The sequence below is a fragment of the Anas platyrhynchos genome, chromosome 8, assembly GCF_047663525.1.
Source record: "Anas platyrhynchos isolate ZD024472 breed Pekin duck chromosome 8, IASCAAS_PekinDuck_T2T, whole genome shotgun sequence".
NCBI lineage: Eukaryota > Metazoa > Chordata > Aves > Anseriformes > Anatidae > Anas > Anas platyrhynchos.
In genome coordinates, this window is record NC_092594.1 from 29,938,056 (window position 1) to 29,953,372 (window position 15,317).

At 45.4% G+C, this 15,317-nt stretch overlaps 3 protein-coding genes across 4 annotated transcripts in view; 1 reads left to right on the forward strand and 2 right to left on the reverse strand.

Annotated features, from left to right (window-relative positions):
* GPBP1L1 (GC-rich promoter binding protein 1 like 1) overlaps positions 1–3,529 on the reverse strand; it is a 32,116-nt gene extending 28,587 nt beyond the window's left edge. The window contains exon 1 of the mRNA XM_038183173.2: positions 3,385–3,529. The gene's annotated coding sequence lies outside the window, so the exon portion shown is untranslated. The remainder of the gene's footprint in view (positions 1–3,384) is intronic.
* Positions 3,530–3,685: 156 nt separating this feature from the next.
* On the forward strand, positions 3,686–6,807 carry TMEM69 (transmembrane protein 69). Its single transcript, XM_005012517.5, has 2 exons — positions 3,686–3,994; positions 4,576–6,807. Exons 1-2 carry the CDS (start codon positions 3,950–3,952, stop codon positions 5,305–5,307), a joined length of 777 nt encoding a protein of 258 aa, XP_005012574.3. The 5' UTR covers positions 3,686–3,949; the 3' UTR covers positions 5,308–6,807.
* A 559-nt stretch (positions 6,808–7,366) lies between these two features.
* IPP (intracisternal A particle-promoted polypeptide) lies at positions 7,367–15,081 on the reverse strand. 2 transcript variants are annotated; one of them, XM_021267529.4, is made up of 8 exons: positions 14,764–15,081; positions 14,223–14,654; positions 13,754–13,909; positions 12,768–12,935; positions 11,330–11,467; positions 10,919–11,041; positions 10,050–10,270; positions 7,367–9,156 (listed from the first exon to the last, which is right to left on the reverse strand). In XM_021267529.4, exons 1-8 carry the CDS (start codon positions 15,068–15,070, stop codon positions 8,932–8,934), a joined length of 1,770 nt encoding a protein of 589 aa, XP_021123204.2. In that variant the 5' UTR covers positions 15,071–15,081; the 3' UTR covers positions 7,367–8,931. The 2 variants fall into 2 exon arrangements, with proteins under 2 accessions (XP_021123204.2, XP_027318589.1); XM_027462788.3 differs by having other exon boundaries at positions 14,223–14,675.
* Between the last annotated feature and the right edge of the window lie 236 nt (positions 15,082–15,317).

Sequence of the window (15,317 nt, forward strand, 5' to 3'; positions counted from 1 at the left end):
TAGAGTACAAGAGCCCCGGAGGCACAAGGTCACACACTGCAAAAAAAAAAATGGTTTTGATCATCACTTACTGTATAAAACCTCAGTTATGTCTGGATGCACTGGTTCAAAGGATTTTTGTTAAGCCAGACCTTGGGAGTGCAACTATTTCAGATTAGTCATTTTAGGGAACTGCATACAGCAACACTTTACAAAGTCTTTTTGCTGCCTAATTACAGAAAGGTCTAAGAAGTATAAAGTATTAAAATTCTTCTCTTTGCCAGACACTTTTGAAGCCCAGCTAGAGGTGGCAGGAACTGAAAAAAGTTAAGCACGCTTTAATCAAAAAATTCCAATTTAGGGTAACACAGCCTGATTGCTAAAATATATGATTAATTTAACCGACAGACTTCCCTTCCTGCTTGCTGTTGTGCTAATGGCCTTGACTCAACTGAAATTTTTTAGGTCTGCACACTGTTTGCACACCATGCATGGGATGGTGGGTGCTTAGCTGCTATCAGTCTCTATCTAAATCCACTCCCAAAAATGTAAATTTATCTCCTGACCATACAATAACTCATTACAGTTTGGCACATTTTAACAGGAACACACCACCTTGCAGAGCACAAGTTAAACAACACCCTGGCATTCGTGAAGGATTCTGAGCAGAACCACGTTTCTGCCAACTTCGCTGCCTTGCATCAAATCTGACAAGTGAGAAGAAGCCGCGCTTCCACTGCCCGTACGGAAACGAAAGACCCGTACTGCTGAGCTGCTATCGTGGTCACTACAGAAGCCACACTGCCAGAGCTACTTACACTGCAGAGCAAAACCTAAACCACCCCTGCCTCATCAAAAAAGCCTTTAATTCCAAATAAATTCGAAAAAAAATCCCAAAGAAACTCCCCGCTACACAGATTGCCTCACCAAGTGCAGAACTCAGTAACTGTGACCTTGCTCTGTTTAAGTTACAGCAACAACCGCCCCGTGTTTGTGTTTTTCCAAAGCCAAGAAAAAGCTGTACCCATGCACGAAGCAGCAGCGTTCTGCTGGAGAGAGGTGCTTCATGTTTTAGCTCTGCTTAACATAACCAGCTCTTTTCCAATCTGCTCAGGCAAATGAATAAAGCATGCCCTGAAGTACTCTTCACAACCAAACCAATTCAGCAGCCACATAGCTAACTTCAAACATCCTGTAACAAAACATTAAAGCAAAACAGCTACTTCTAACTCTTGATTCAATAGTTTTTGTTCAATAAAGTTTTTTTTTCTTTAGTGAAGACAAGAACTTCACTGACATCCCACACTGAGAAAACTCACAGATCCAACCACAGTATTTTTCTTTATTAAAAAAATCCACACTCCTTGAAATGTTTTCAGCATTTTGTAAAAATGCTAGCAAAGATTATTTTTCTTTAGTGACTTGATTTCCTGGTTTAAAAGATGAAAATCAGGAGGCACTAACACCAAGTACAAAGCACTCACATCTGTGAGCCGAGGTGACCGTAACCTGCAAAAACATTCTCAAAGTAACGTGTTTTTTCTAGTAACTCACAAAGAGTCCACTTACACTTGGCTTGTGATACTTATAACATCTGCATGCTCCTCTTTCTTATTTCAGAGACATTTGTAGAAAAAAAAAGGGACTTTTTTTTTTTAAATGCCATCTGTTCCCTGCATATTTTCACTTCAAGTCCTAGTATAATATCTACAATGGAAACTTCTGTGTCACATAGGATTAAGACTACAAACCAGATGTATAAAATATGCAGAGGTTGTGCTTCCTTACAAATAGCTGTAAAAAAACAAACGAGGAAACTATCACCTAAAGCTTTTCTGTTCTAAACACAAAACTTTAAAAAGTTATTTTATGGTAGCTTTCTCTAGAAATGCTCTGAACTAATGCAAATGGAAAAACCGCCCTTCCAAAATTCAGTAATTTTATTTCCTCTTTCCAGGGCTCCACACCTGCTTCTTTCCTGAGTCAGAGACTGGAAGTTTGGAACGCCAGACTCCAAATGCACGAGCACAGGGAACCTTTCGCTCGAAATACCACCCGTATATTCATTCACAAAGTAACATTTGCACAAAGCCTTTTTCATAAACACCTCAGCTCTTTACAGCAGCAACGTAACTCCCCGGCAAACTCATCCGTGATGGCTCTCCAATTATCTCAGGTGTTTTCTCACCTCCATGCCTCCCGCCCCCTCTGCTGTTTACATACCTCACGCAGCCACTTCCAACCTTCCCGAATATTATCGGCATTACTAACACTTGTGTCACTCGCACCTTGGGGGCTGGGAAGGAAACGCTGACTTACCTGGTCGCGTTAATATAAAACGTTTTTGCAGCAGCGCTTTTAAAAGCTTCTGCCATCGCTTACAAGGATTTCAACAGCGACTGCTCGGCAAGAGCCGTTTACGAACTCCCGGCTCGTACAGACAGCACGGAACTGCTGAAGTTGCTCCAATATAGTTCGTTATTAAACCGAACTCAGTTTAAAGCCTTAAATAAATGTCTGAAAGGCCGGGTGAGAGCGCAGCTGGTCTAACCGAGCCTAAACACTGCTGTTTACGTGAAACCACCAGGACTTCAGGCTACCTGGGCGCGCAGCAGCCTCCCAGAAATAACTTTGAGGGCGGAATATGGGAAGCAAAGCCCCCTCCTGCTCGTTGCTGGCACCTGACGCCTTCCCCAGCCCGCAGCGAGCCGGGGACACCCGGCCCGGGCTGCCCGGAGCACGAGGTGGCTGCACGCAGCCGGGAGGGGGACAGGGACACACAAACCCCATCCGCCAACCCTACAGGAATGCCGTGGACAGCCCGATGACCCCATGTTGTTTTTTTTTCCCTCCCCCCTCCAAGCACGGCTCGCCCAGTTTCGTTTCCAACTCGCCACCACCGCAGCCCGGGGCGCTCCGCCCCGCAGCAAGCCCCGAGCCCGGCCCCACGGGGACTTTACCCCCCCCATAACCTCCCCCCCCGAGCCCCACAGCCCCCTCACAGCCAGCCGGGACCCACCCCCTCAGCACGGCCCGGTGAGGAGGGGGGGGGGGGGCAGCCACAGGCCAGGGACGTGTCAGGCGCCGCAAACTTTCCGGCCGAGCAGGAAACAATAACCACGGAGCCTCGGCCCTGCCCCGGCCCTGCCCGGCGGGGCGCTGAGGGCCGGGGGACGGAGCCCAGAGGGGTCCCGGAGCCGCCCCCCCCCCCCCCCCCCCCTCCTCCCGCCTCACCTCACCTCAGGCCCGCTCCCCGCCACCTCCCGGCCCACGGGAGGCCGAGCCCGGCCCGCTCCGAGGGGGGGCGCGGAGGGGTCGGGCAAGGGCTGGTGGAAGAAACCGGGGGTGTGAGGGGTTGGTGGGGGCGGTGGGAGGAGGGGGGGGTCGGGCTGGCGGCGCACTCACCGGCCGGGCCCCTCTCGCTGCCTGCTGCGGCCCCAGAACCATAACAAAGCTCTGCCCAAAATGGCTGCCCGGCCCTGCCCGGCCGGGGGCCGGAGGGGGCGGGGCTTCATGGAGCGAGGGGGCGTGGCCAACGAGGCGGAAGGGACACGCCCACTCCCCCCCCCTCCCCTCCCGGCTCCTCCGCTGGCCACGCTTTGAGAGCCTCCCGCCGCTCCCAGCGGGGAACTACGAGCCCCACAATGCACCGCGGCCGCGCGGCATGCTGGGGGGTGTAGTCCCCGCCCGCCGCGGGTGTGGACAAAATGGCGGCCTCCCCCCTCCTCCTCCTCCTCCTCCTCCGCCTCCCTCCCTGCCACGCACGGCTCGGGCCCGTCCCCGCCCGGCGGAACCAAGCGCCCCGTGCCCGTTGCCGGCCGGAGCCGAGCCCCGTTGGAGCGGGAGATCCCTCAGGATATCCGGCGGCTGAAGCGGGGCGTGAGGGATGGGGCAGCGCCTGAGGGGCGGCTTCCACAACAGCCGTCAGCTTCAGCGGGCCCTGCTGCTGTAGGGTCTCCACAGAACAGCCATGTTTCGCCTCACGCAGCGGTGCTGCTTCCACACGCCCTTCGGGGTAAGTTTCTGAAGCTTGCTGTGCTCTCTTGAAAATAACGAAGCGCCTGGCTGGACCGCTGGGGAAAATAAGTTGAAATATCCACGTGTTTGTCACATTTTCCAAGCAAATTCCTAATTTTTAGGATGGCTCTGGCCAAAGCTAACTTTTTAGAAATAAAATTTTGGTGTCTAAAGTCTCCTGTTCTTGTTACAGAGTAGTGAGGGGGTGGTAGCAATTCTCTGTGGTCACATTGCCCTGCTTCCACTTCATATTCTTTTCCAAAAAGGCCTGCTATGCGTTAAATTAAAAATGCTCAAAGAACGTTTGTGTAGGTGGAAGAATAAGTGGATATACAGACCTTTCACTTTGAGTAAGGTCTGTGTGCTCACAGTGAAGAGCCTTGTTGCTCTTTTTTCAGCTACTTGTGCAAGCTGTAGCAGCTTGAACTGTTAAATTAAAAACGTTTGAAAGCCAGGAGGAAGGGCAGCTGTGATGTGCTCTGAACAGGAAAAGTACTCAGCACAGTATTTCTTGGATACTAACTGTAGTTGTATATTGCGTATATTGTAAGGTGTTCAGAACAAATTTTATAATTGCAGCTCCAGAAGTTAACCGGTCTCAGACTCCTACTGCATGGGAAGAATAAGACAACTCGCTCTTCTTCTAGCCTCTTTCCACAGAGGGATGCTTGTCTTCTCTCCAGATGTCCAAGCCTCAGCAGAGCATCAGTGTACGCAGTCAAGCTCCAGGCTTTTCACACCTCTGTTCCTCTCCTAAAGAAAAAGCCCCCCCAAGAATCTGAGACCCAAGAGTTGGGCCGGTTTCGACAAAGTATGAAATCACTGAAGGATTCTCCAAAGCCAGCCCTTTACTTAAGCCTGGCGGGGCTTATTCCATTTGTTTCTGTGCCGCTGTCGATGGTCGTCCAAGGGACCTACTACCCAGAGCTGGCGTTCACTCAGCTTACCTATGGTGCTGTCATTGTCTCTTTCCTAGGAGGAATGAGGTGGGGGTTTGCTGTCCCGGAAAACAGCCCAGCTAAGCCAGACTGGATGAACCTGGCTAACAGTATGGTGCCTGCTCTAATTGCCTGGCAAGCCTTGCTTTTTAAAGATATCACTGATGGTGCAATAATGCTGGTAATGGGCTTAGGGATAGCACTGCATTATGACCTTTCCCTTCTTCCTACTTATCCTAGTTGGTTTAAAGGATTGAGAATAGTGGCAACGCTGGTGGCGGCATTATCACTGTTAGCTACTGTAGCACTGAAAGCTTACTCAGAGAAGAACCTAATCATCAGCAGAAATGGATGGCAGGACCCAAAACAATAAAGCGAGAGGAAAAAGCTGTTTATCTGCTAATAAGGTATTTGTATGGAGGTCCAGGGAAAGTAAAGACTTAATTATGCTTATGTCATAAAATGGCATTAATCGAGATGCTTATTTTGAAGCAAGTAAGTTCATAGCAAATTAGGAAGGAAGGATTGCAAATACTGATCATTTCCAAGGCAGGCATGAATCTGCTGTTGCCTGTAGAACAAAGCATCGCTCTTCAGTGAGGTAAGATGTCACTGTCATATTAATTTAATATGGAGATTCATGTAATACAGGTATGAAGTGCTCTATTCTGAATGATTAAAGTACCTGGTTTAACTATAACATGTGCTAATGTTCTGTGGTAGGGAAAACAACCATAGAGTCGTAAATGTGTTCCAAACAAGGTGAATGAAGTTTAGCATTTAAAGAAATGCAATTGTGCAGAAATACACCTTCAATTCCTACTTTGTGGAAATACAAGAAAAAAGAGAGACAAAACTTCCCTACCTTATTTCAACTGAGATGTTTTAAATGCTGTGTGACTGAGCACTAGTCAGGTAAGAAGGGATATGCAAGGCACAGGCAAGGTTTGTTTGCAGTGGCAAGTCAAGGTCAGCATTTCCCTAAAATGTCATTCAGATGCTGTGATTTAGTAGGGACAGCTAGAGGGGAAAACTACCTTCAAGCACCACAAGAGATGAAAGGTGAGCTTACTACTTAAAGGAGAGCCGGCCCTTCTGTTTCTAGATTTTGTTTGGACTGAGGGTTACTTAAGTGAGGAAGCTGCATGCAGTCATGAAGAACCATCTTATTCCTCCTGTCAGGTGATGCTTGGTATGATACGACACAAGGACTCTTGCTAGCGCTAAGGGATCAGCTGATAAAATTGACAAAAGTTTGCGTGTCTTCCCTCCTCAACTCCAGTTTTATTTGAACAACCTGGGCAGGTACAAACAGAATTGTATCCTGTGAACCCTTTGTGATTGACTGATTATTGAAAAAGACTGCAGGAGCATATTCTCTTCCTAACATCATTTAGGGGAAAAATCAACAGCAGGAGTCATGCTCATTTCCTTTTCCAGCCGCAGCTACCTCAAGAAGAAAAATATACCCTCTGTGAGTTTATTTACTGGAGCTTTTTTATCCTACATATTAAGTACAGTGTAAGATACAAGAAAAAAGCTGAAATGTGACATCTGTACATGCTCTTAGGACCGATTTAGTTAATCCTCATAGCTGTCTTAGAACACCCTTCTTCAGAGGTGTTCAATGAAGAATGAATCATCTATCGTAACTTAAAATTTGTCATTCTGCAAAAGAACAGTTTAAGAAACCTGCCTATCCTCAAGACAGAGATACCTGCTTATTGCTGAAAGAGCAGCTTGGTACATGAGCATCTAACTTTCATACCCTGTTGACTTGTACATGTTAACAGCGTCATAGCCCTGAATTGGCAATACAGTTAAGTGTTCTCTGAATGTAAACAAAGTAAAAATGAGTTCGTGACTAAAAACAGTTTTTATTTTTTAGAGTATTTTTTTTTAAATAGATCCAGACAAGAGTACTTACTATCTTTGGCCTGAGTCAGGGAAAGATGTGATGAATATCAGAGACCATAATCAACTGATTTCCACGCTTCACAGAAACATCATAAAATTGACCATAAAAACTGGAGAGGGTAACTTCATACTAACAGCAGATTCCCTCAAGCTACTCTAAACCAGGAAGCTTACTGAAAGGGATGAGAAGTGAACGTGTAGTTCCCTTATAAAATACACTGAAGGTAATGTTTCTCAAATGGCTTGTGAAGGATCCTGAAACCTAAATAAGAAAAGTTTAAGAAGTGTTACCTATCATTTGATCCCAGAGATGGCTGCATCATCTTTTTCTTTTTTTTTTTTAAATAAAAACCCAGGAGTGTTTAACTACAGAAATATGTTATTTGCAGCTTTAAAGTAGTCAGCATTTATAACCAGTGGGATTTCCAGTTAAAATAAAATAACCTAGTAGGTGGAAGTAGCAACAATACAACAGTGATAGGAAAGCACCCTATTCAAGAACATTCCACACTAAGTTACAAAAATGCATTTTATTACGAAAAACTGTTTAAAACAAGCTTAAACTTGAAAGACAATAGACACACCTAGGAAATCATTTTGAAATAAAACATATACAAAATTGAGTGATCTGAGAAACAAATACTCTCTCTAGCATGTTTTAGTCTGGCAAGCTCCCAGCTCTGTGTTAGAATGTAACACAGATTGATTCTTGAAGTACCTGAAACACTCACTCTGGAGGCTTTGCTCGTATATTAATTTGTTAATTGCACAAACGGGATATTGACTTAGACAGCATGAATGCCTCTTTGTCTCCATAGTGCAGGCTTCCTGTTTTGTAACATTCCAGTTGTGGTTTTGTGTTCTAGAGTAACACTGTCTATCAAAAGTTCAAGCAGCCTTATTTCAGTCATCTATAGCTGTGCAGACAATGCAATTGTGTTGTGCAAAAAGCAGCTTCAAGTACAATGCTCATTAGATGAATCTAGAAGTAACTCCAAACTCCTGCAAGAACTGTTCTACTAGGTGCATCCATGCTAAATGCAAACTCATTACAACAAGACACGCTGATGGCATCACTTCAATGCTAAATTCAACTAATTTTATCACAGAAAGCTCCAACCACTCAAAATTTGGAAGAGGCAGGACACAAGATGTAGCAAGGATGAACACGTGCACCTTGCATGTATTCCAATGCCAAATCTTGGCATGAGTCATACAGGGTAAAACACAACTAAGGAAAAAAAAAATGTGCAAGAGACTTTCCCTAGATTTTTAGTTTCGGAGCAGTCCTAACTGCAGGACAGCTAATCTAATGAACAGCATTTCCATTTAAAATCAAAGTTTACAGAAAAAAAAAAGGAGCTCTACTCTCATTGCTGACACTGAAGGAAAAAAAAAACAAACTGTGCTAAAGTAGAATGTCATTATTAGAACTGCAAGGAAAAACTACAGAACAGGAAATCCTCAGCCACTTACCATCAGTTAGTGGGGTGGCAGGGAAGTAAACATCTAACCCACGTTTAATGCCCATGCCTAGTAGCAGAAGAGAGGCTCAAATGCATCTAGGTCATAAGCAGTCTTCCAAGTCTTCCCCACCTCTCATCTTTTCCTCATTTTCTCCCAGAAAAGGACAACTAATGCTAACCAAGTAACCAATCTGCTACTATCATCAGGTAACTCCTAGCCAACCATAGCAGCCTTCTTCTGGATTGTACGACCAGCTAAAGATGCTAACCTTAGTGCATCTTAGGGAATGAATATGATTAATGTCTCTAGCATGCTGGAATGATTTCTTCATATTTTTTACAGGGCAAATTTGCCATTTAAGTGAACTTCATCCAATCATCAGAGACATTCCTACCTTTAACAGAGTACTTCCTGAAACAGATTTTGGATAAGCCAATTTACTTTGATGGGCAAGACTTTTAATATTTCCTTTTGGCTAGGAAAAGCCCTCTCATCTAATTCTCTACTGTCTTCACTGAAGCTTCTGCTGCCAGAAGGTTTCTGGCCCATGAAACTGGAAGTCTGAGGAGACACATGTTCACGCATTCCTTGGATGAATTTTCTTCCTTGTGCTTTACAGCACAGCTACACCTCCTTCGCAGCGGCTGGTGATCATGTTGGCAATTTCAGTCCAACTGTCCATATGCGGGTTATAAACTTCAACAGAGTCAGAGGTTACTGGAGCAGCGAAATCGTGACTGGGAGCTCGGCCTCCTGACGCATATAGAAATCCATTCACGGCCACAACACAGACACCAGCTCTTGGTATCTTCATTGGTGCAACTTCAACCCACTTTTCCTAATGAGAAAGAGTCAACAAGTAGTTTTAGAGTAAGCCCCGATTCTGCTAAAAGTAGCTTTTAAAGCTTAAACAATTGAAACATATGCAAAGAACACTACGCAAACACATCACAGGCTCAAATACAGTATGTGTACAGCACAAAGAGGATCATCAATACTGTAATGACAACATTTTTGCAAGCAGCCTGCATCATGCTAGTTGCTAAAGAACAAATCGCTTACTGCCTACATGCAACACCCCTTCTTTTCTTCTGTCACAGCATAATGCAGTCTGTCTCAAAAAAAAAAAAAAAAAAAAAAAAAAAAAGCCCAACTAGAATAATGTTCTGCTTTTAACCCTGGCTACTGTTCCAGAGAACATTGTATAAACATGAGCAGTAACAGCCAGGATTTATTTTGTGTTCAAAGTGATTTTTCACACGGTGAAACACCATTGTAATTTTGATGCAGAAGACACAGTTTTGCAGCAAAGGGCAGCTCTTACTTTTTCAGAGTGTTTTTTTTCTCTCTCTAGTCAAAGGACTAACCGTTCTACTAGGGGGAAATCCATCTCCCTACCTTTACCATAAGCTACCATAACCATAAATACCAAGTATTTACCAAGCTACCAAATATCTACATGGTGAGCTTTCAGTTTCTGAAAAGCATGCATACAACCTTCAGAAACACTCCACTCTGAGTCAGATCAGCAAAATTCTGCAGACTGGTTAGGACAAACAAACCCTGAGGTCACTGAAGCTTTGTTTCACTCGTACTACCAGCCAGCAGTGCAAAGGAAAACTCAAAATTTAAATTTTTATCTTTTTAAAGAAAGGAAGCAGCCTCTCTCTATAGCATCTTACACAGCATTGATTCAATGTGCATTTCTGAAAGGAAGGGACTCTATCATACCTCTTCAAAGGAGTATCTTTCTACAGTAGCAAGAGCGTCTTGAGATTCGTTCCAGCCTCCCACAGCGTAGATAGAATCGTTGAGAGCAACTACACCAAGATAGGCTCTTCGGGTGCCCATGGGAGGAAGCTCAGACCAACGTTTTGATATTGGGTCATAGACTTCAACAGAACGTAACTCTACTCCTTCATTGCTGATACCGCCAACAACATAAATCAAACCTACAGAAACAAAGTTTTTCCTCTATTAGGTTTCAAAATAAAACAGTTTGAAAGACAGAAAAATTCTTTTCACAACACCCATTTCAGTCTGGCATTACAAATCCCAAATAAAACCCTCCACCTGTCCAGAAGGAGCATACATAAAGTCCTCAAACAAGTAGATAGGAGGATCAAGCACTAGAAGCTCTGATGAAAGCAGTCATTAATCAAGTGCAGGGTGGAGAATTCAGAAGGCTACAATTGCTGACTAGGCTTGGATCAAACGCTTAATAAGCACATTTACAGATCAAGTATTTAGACACGGTTGTCCTAGGATAACCTGTGGCAATTCTTCCGATTGTCACAAACACGGGAAATAAATAAAAGCAATACCAGGGAGAAAATCAACTGTTAATAGATTAGCTGGATAACCATACTGACAGTCACATGGAAACTACTTTCACGAGGTAAATGGCAGAAAACAGAAAGAACTTTATAGTCTTTAATTTCTGTAGAAATAGGTACTAGAAGGACAAATAAGTGAGGCACAAGCTTGTGCAACTGACAGCTCAGGACAAGACAAGGGTAAGAAATTCCTGACTGAAACACAAAGCTTTAACATCTAACATCTCTCAGGACTGTTTCTGGACACAAGGTAACAGTACTCACCTTGCATTTCACAGCACCCGAAGTAGTAACGGGGCACAGCCATGCTTCCCACCACATCCCAACTATTTTCTTCAGGATCAAATCTTTCAATTGTATTGCCAATCTCTGCTCCAACCCAACCTCCTGCAAATGACAATAAACACGGGGAAAAATTTAATGGCATGAAGCTATGTTAGCTGCATTTTTAGACATAGTGTGTCCTGCAACAGTAATTCAGAAACCAGCATGCATTCTACTAGGGAAACAAGTGATAACTGAACAGTAACTATTCCACAAATACTTGGTGTGCTAACGCTCATTTAAACAGCTCTTTTTCAAAACTTTAAAGCTGCACATTTGCAACACCATAAATGGCTGCACAAGTTCCATGAACTATCACTTAAAATAACTTCACCTAGAAAAAAAAGTTACCTAAAGCATAGATAGCACCATAGCATGTGCACACTCCCAGTCCACAACGAGGATGGTTCATGGAAGCCACAGTGGTCCACTGCTTAGTGACGGGATCATAACATTCAGTACAGTCAAAAATCATTGAGTCCTTCTCACCTGCATATGAAGAGAAAGCACAGAGACAGGGGAATCACAATGTTTAGCACTGCAGACACAGAAGCATTCAACTCCTTTTTAGACAATGTTAAAATACGATTTTTCTTTCAGCTAGCCAAGTAGCAAAGACTTAATTTTACTCAGAATTGAACTGTCATGAGAAACAGCCTTCATCAATAGTTTTCTGAAACATTACTGAAAACAAAGGAGTGAACAACCACAGTACTATACACATTCTATAGCACAAATGGCAGGGTTTTCAAGACCAAAGAACGTGTTCTGTGGTGCAGAACATGCATTCTTTAACGATTGCCAGGCAGAGCTACCCGTCACATCCTTGTGCAAACGTACATAACAACATACATAACAAGCCTTTCCAGGTCAGCAGACAAGTGGACTGTCTTGTACTATTGCTTCCCATGCTGTAGGCTTCTACTAGATTACAAGTGAGGAAAGAGACGCTATTACTGGTAGTACACAAAGCCTGCAGAATACTCAACACCTCTTTGTCCATCTGAAGATGTCCACATGCTTACCAGTGACTTGCTATACCATGAGGGAAAAGACATTCACTGAATGGCCAACAGGAATCCTAACTCGCACACAGAGTGGCGATGGTGGAGAACCAAGGAACCCTAATTCAGTTGTTATCAAAAGTAGAAGTTATATTACATACTGCCAGCTTCCTCAATACCACTTACAGGAAAAATAGTTTTGAAAAACTCCATCTGCAATTTCTCCAGTATCCACAAAACAAACAAGGTCCTATGTCTCCGAAGACCCTCAATTCAGTCAGGAAAACATCTAAAAGTGGATTTTAGACTTCATAATGTTAGGCCCATGCAATACTGCGAGTTTTTCTTTAAAGCCCATTCCCAAGAATAAACTCATCTGGAACCAAAGCACACAACACTAATCCCTACTAAGTTAGTAGGTCAGTAAGGGACACTGCTTACCAATTTTCCTGGATACTTTTTGAGTAAGCGAACCTCTGCATTTAACATTTCTTGCCTAAACATCATCAGAATGATAACAAAAATCCCATTGTGATAGTGTAGCTAAGGAACAGGAATCTACTGTATGCCACCACAGAGCATGCACTACTAAAATAAGCACAATCAATTTAGCTTTCTGAAATCACTGCACAGAGGACAGCACCTCTGATGCATATCAATTCTTCAGCAAGTTTCTCTTAGCAGTCACTTCTTTCCAGAAGTAGACAAATGCTTTGCATAGTAGGCCAGAGCCTACTATTAGCATAATGAAAAGTCCCAAGCCACGTGTTTGTTTCAGCTGTTACCTCCAATGGCATAGACCATTCCTCCGACAACAGCCACACCCAGCCCACTCCGGGCCTGATGGAGAGAGGACACCGTGGTCCAGTAGTGGCTGAAAGTGTCAAATCGCTCCACACAGCTGAGGGCTCTGCTGTCACTCCAGCGTCCTCCTTGCAGTCGGGTGTAACCTCCTAAAAAGCAAATAGAAAGGTCATGGCTGAGTAAGAGCTTCCTGCTCAATCCCATGCTCCTATAGCTAAACCATAAACAAAACAAAACAACCACAAACAAAAAGCACAGCAGCAGCAGCCATTAGCTACTTTTAGCAGGAATCAGACTTTTCCAAGTTGCGTGACTCCTCCAACACACAATGGTCACCTTGTAGGTCACGTAACTTGGGCTACTACACTTCACTGCATTGCTACTGACATGACTGTTCACATTCTCAGTGAAATGCAGAGAGCAGCCAACCGCCTTTGATATCTTAAGATGGTGTTACTTCCCACAGGGTGACACAAGAGTACACCCTCCCAAAACTATAGCATTGGTGAAAATTTCTAAATTACATGTATCCCATCAAACGAACCAGGAAGTTCTAGACTGAGAAAACTTCAACATTCAGAAGAACAAGAAGTGCAATGAAATTGCATTTGCCAGAATGTGCTTCCAACTATGGACAAACCCTCTGCTGATTTACAGCTTTCCACCCATGGCAAGTAACTTCTAAAGGCAGATCTAGGCTTTGAATAACATATCATAATAACATGAAATGTGAATGATCCCGCTCTAATTCTAAACAGAAAGCAGGTAAGCCCTGCCCATGACAGGGGAGTTAGAATTAGATGATCTTTAAGGTGTCTTCCAACCCAAACCATTCTATGAATCTATAACATTGCTATTTTTTGTATCTTCTCATTACATAAAAATAGTCCAGTATCTCTTTCAGTACTGTAATGTGAGATACTACTTCATCATTTGTTTTACAAGGTTCAAACAGCCACATTCTAACCTACTGCATAAAGGTACTTCCTGGCTTTCCTCCGGGGACGACCTTTAGAAGCTTGCAGAAAACTGCTGACCTTGTTTTCTTTGGGAGATTTACAGACTTCACAATATTCTTTCAACAGAGTTTGTAGAGCCACACGAAGGCTGAAATCTGGAATACCTTGAGGAAAAAAGGAGATTAAAAAAGGCATGGTGAAAAGTTACAGACAGCAAGCGGTAGAAAAGTTACCACATTCTCCTCAAAACAACATCCTAATTAAGATTGCATAGTTTTGTAAGACTTTTGAAAAAGCATGTTTTTAAGTGAGCTGTGCTCATTTGTTAAAAGACACAACTCATCTGGTATAAAGTCGATCTTTTCACTTCTCACGATATTAATCTAACAAAACCCATCACAATACAGCAGCTCTGTATTCAAGCGAGGCATGTGCTGATCAAACATCTGATATTCCTTCTTGCTTTTCCTCACTTACCTTCTATGTACTTTAAAAGCCTTTGCGCTGGCAGCAGAGGGAACCGAACAGGCTCCAGTACTTCCACCACGTACTTCCTTCTTTTTCCCAGATCCTTTAGAATCCACTGCATGGCAGCTACGAACACCTGGTACTCGTCCTCGATGCTCAGGTCCTCGCTGCGCAGGATTTTCACCAGCTGCTCCTTGGTGAGCGCCAGGAACTCCTCGCCGCCCTGCACCTCCAAGAAGTGCGCGTGGATGTAGCTCTCGGTGAACTCCAGCAGGTCGTGGCAGGCGATCTGCTCGGCGAACTGGAAGAGGCCGATGCAGTTGAGCGGGTCCACCTGCCCCTTGAGGAACTCGCAGCACAGCTCCACCACCTCGCTCAGCTGCAGCATGTCGGCGGCCACGATCAGCTCCTGCACGTTGTGCTCCCCGATGCTCACCACCCCTGCGGGCAGGCACAGGGCGCCTGAGCCCCGCCGTGGGACTTGTAAGGGGGCGACGACCCCCGGCGGGAGGCCACCCCGTCCCGTCCCCATCCCCGTCCCCGTCATTACCCGTGTAGATGAAGTCCAGCAGCGTCCCGAAGATGTCCGCCTCGACGCCCGCGATGCGCACCACGTCGCGGCCGCTCTCCTTCATGCCGCCCGCCAGCAGCGCCGCGAAGTAAGGGCTGCTGGCAGCCAGCACCAGGCGGTGCACGGCGAACGCCTCCGGACCCACCTCCAGCCGCACATCGCAGAAGCTCTGCCCGGCTCGGAGCCGGTTGATCTGTGCCAGCAGCAGGCGGGCGTGCCGGTCGCAGAAGGAGCCGCTGCTGCCGCTGCTGCTCCCGCTGCTCCTCACCGCCCCGGCGGCCGCCATGGCGCTGGCTGAGGCGGCGCCGCCGCCCGCAGCCCTGAGGGGCGGCCCCGGTGCATGCGCAAAATGGCGGCGGCGCCCCCCGCGCCCTCAGGGGCTGCGCTGCTCAGCGTCCCGCTCCCTCGGTGGGTCCCCGTCACTTGGCTCTCCGGAGCCTGGTTGCCCCGTGGGCTCGTTGCCTGCTCTGTGAGAAGATTTCTTGTGTGGGGTTTCATCTGCTTTGCTCACCGCTTGTAGTGCTGAAGGGCAG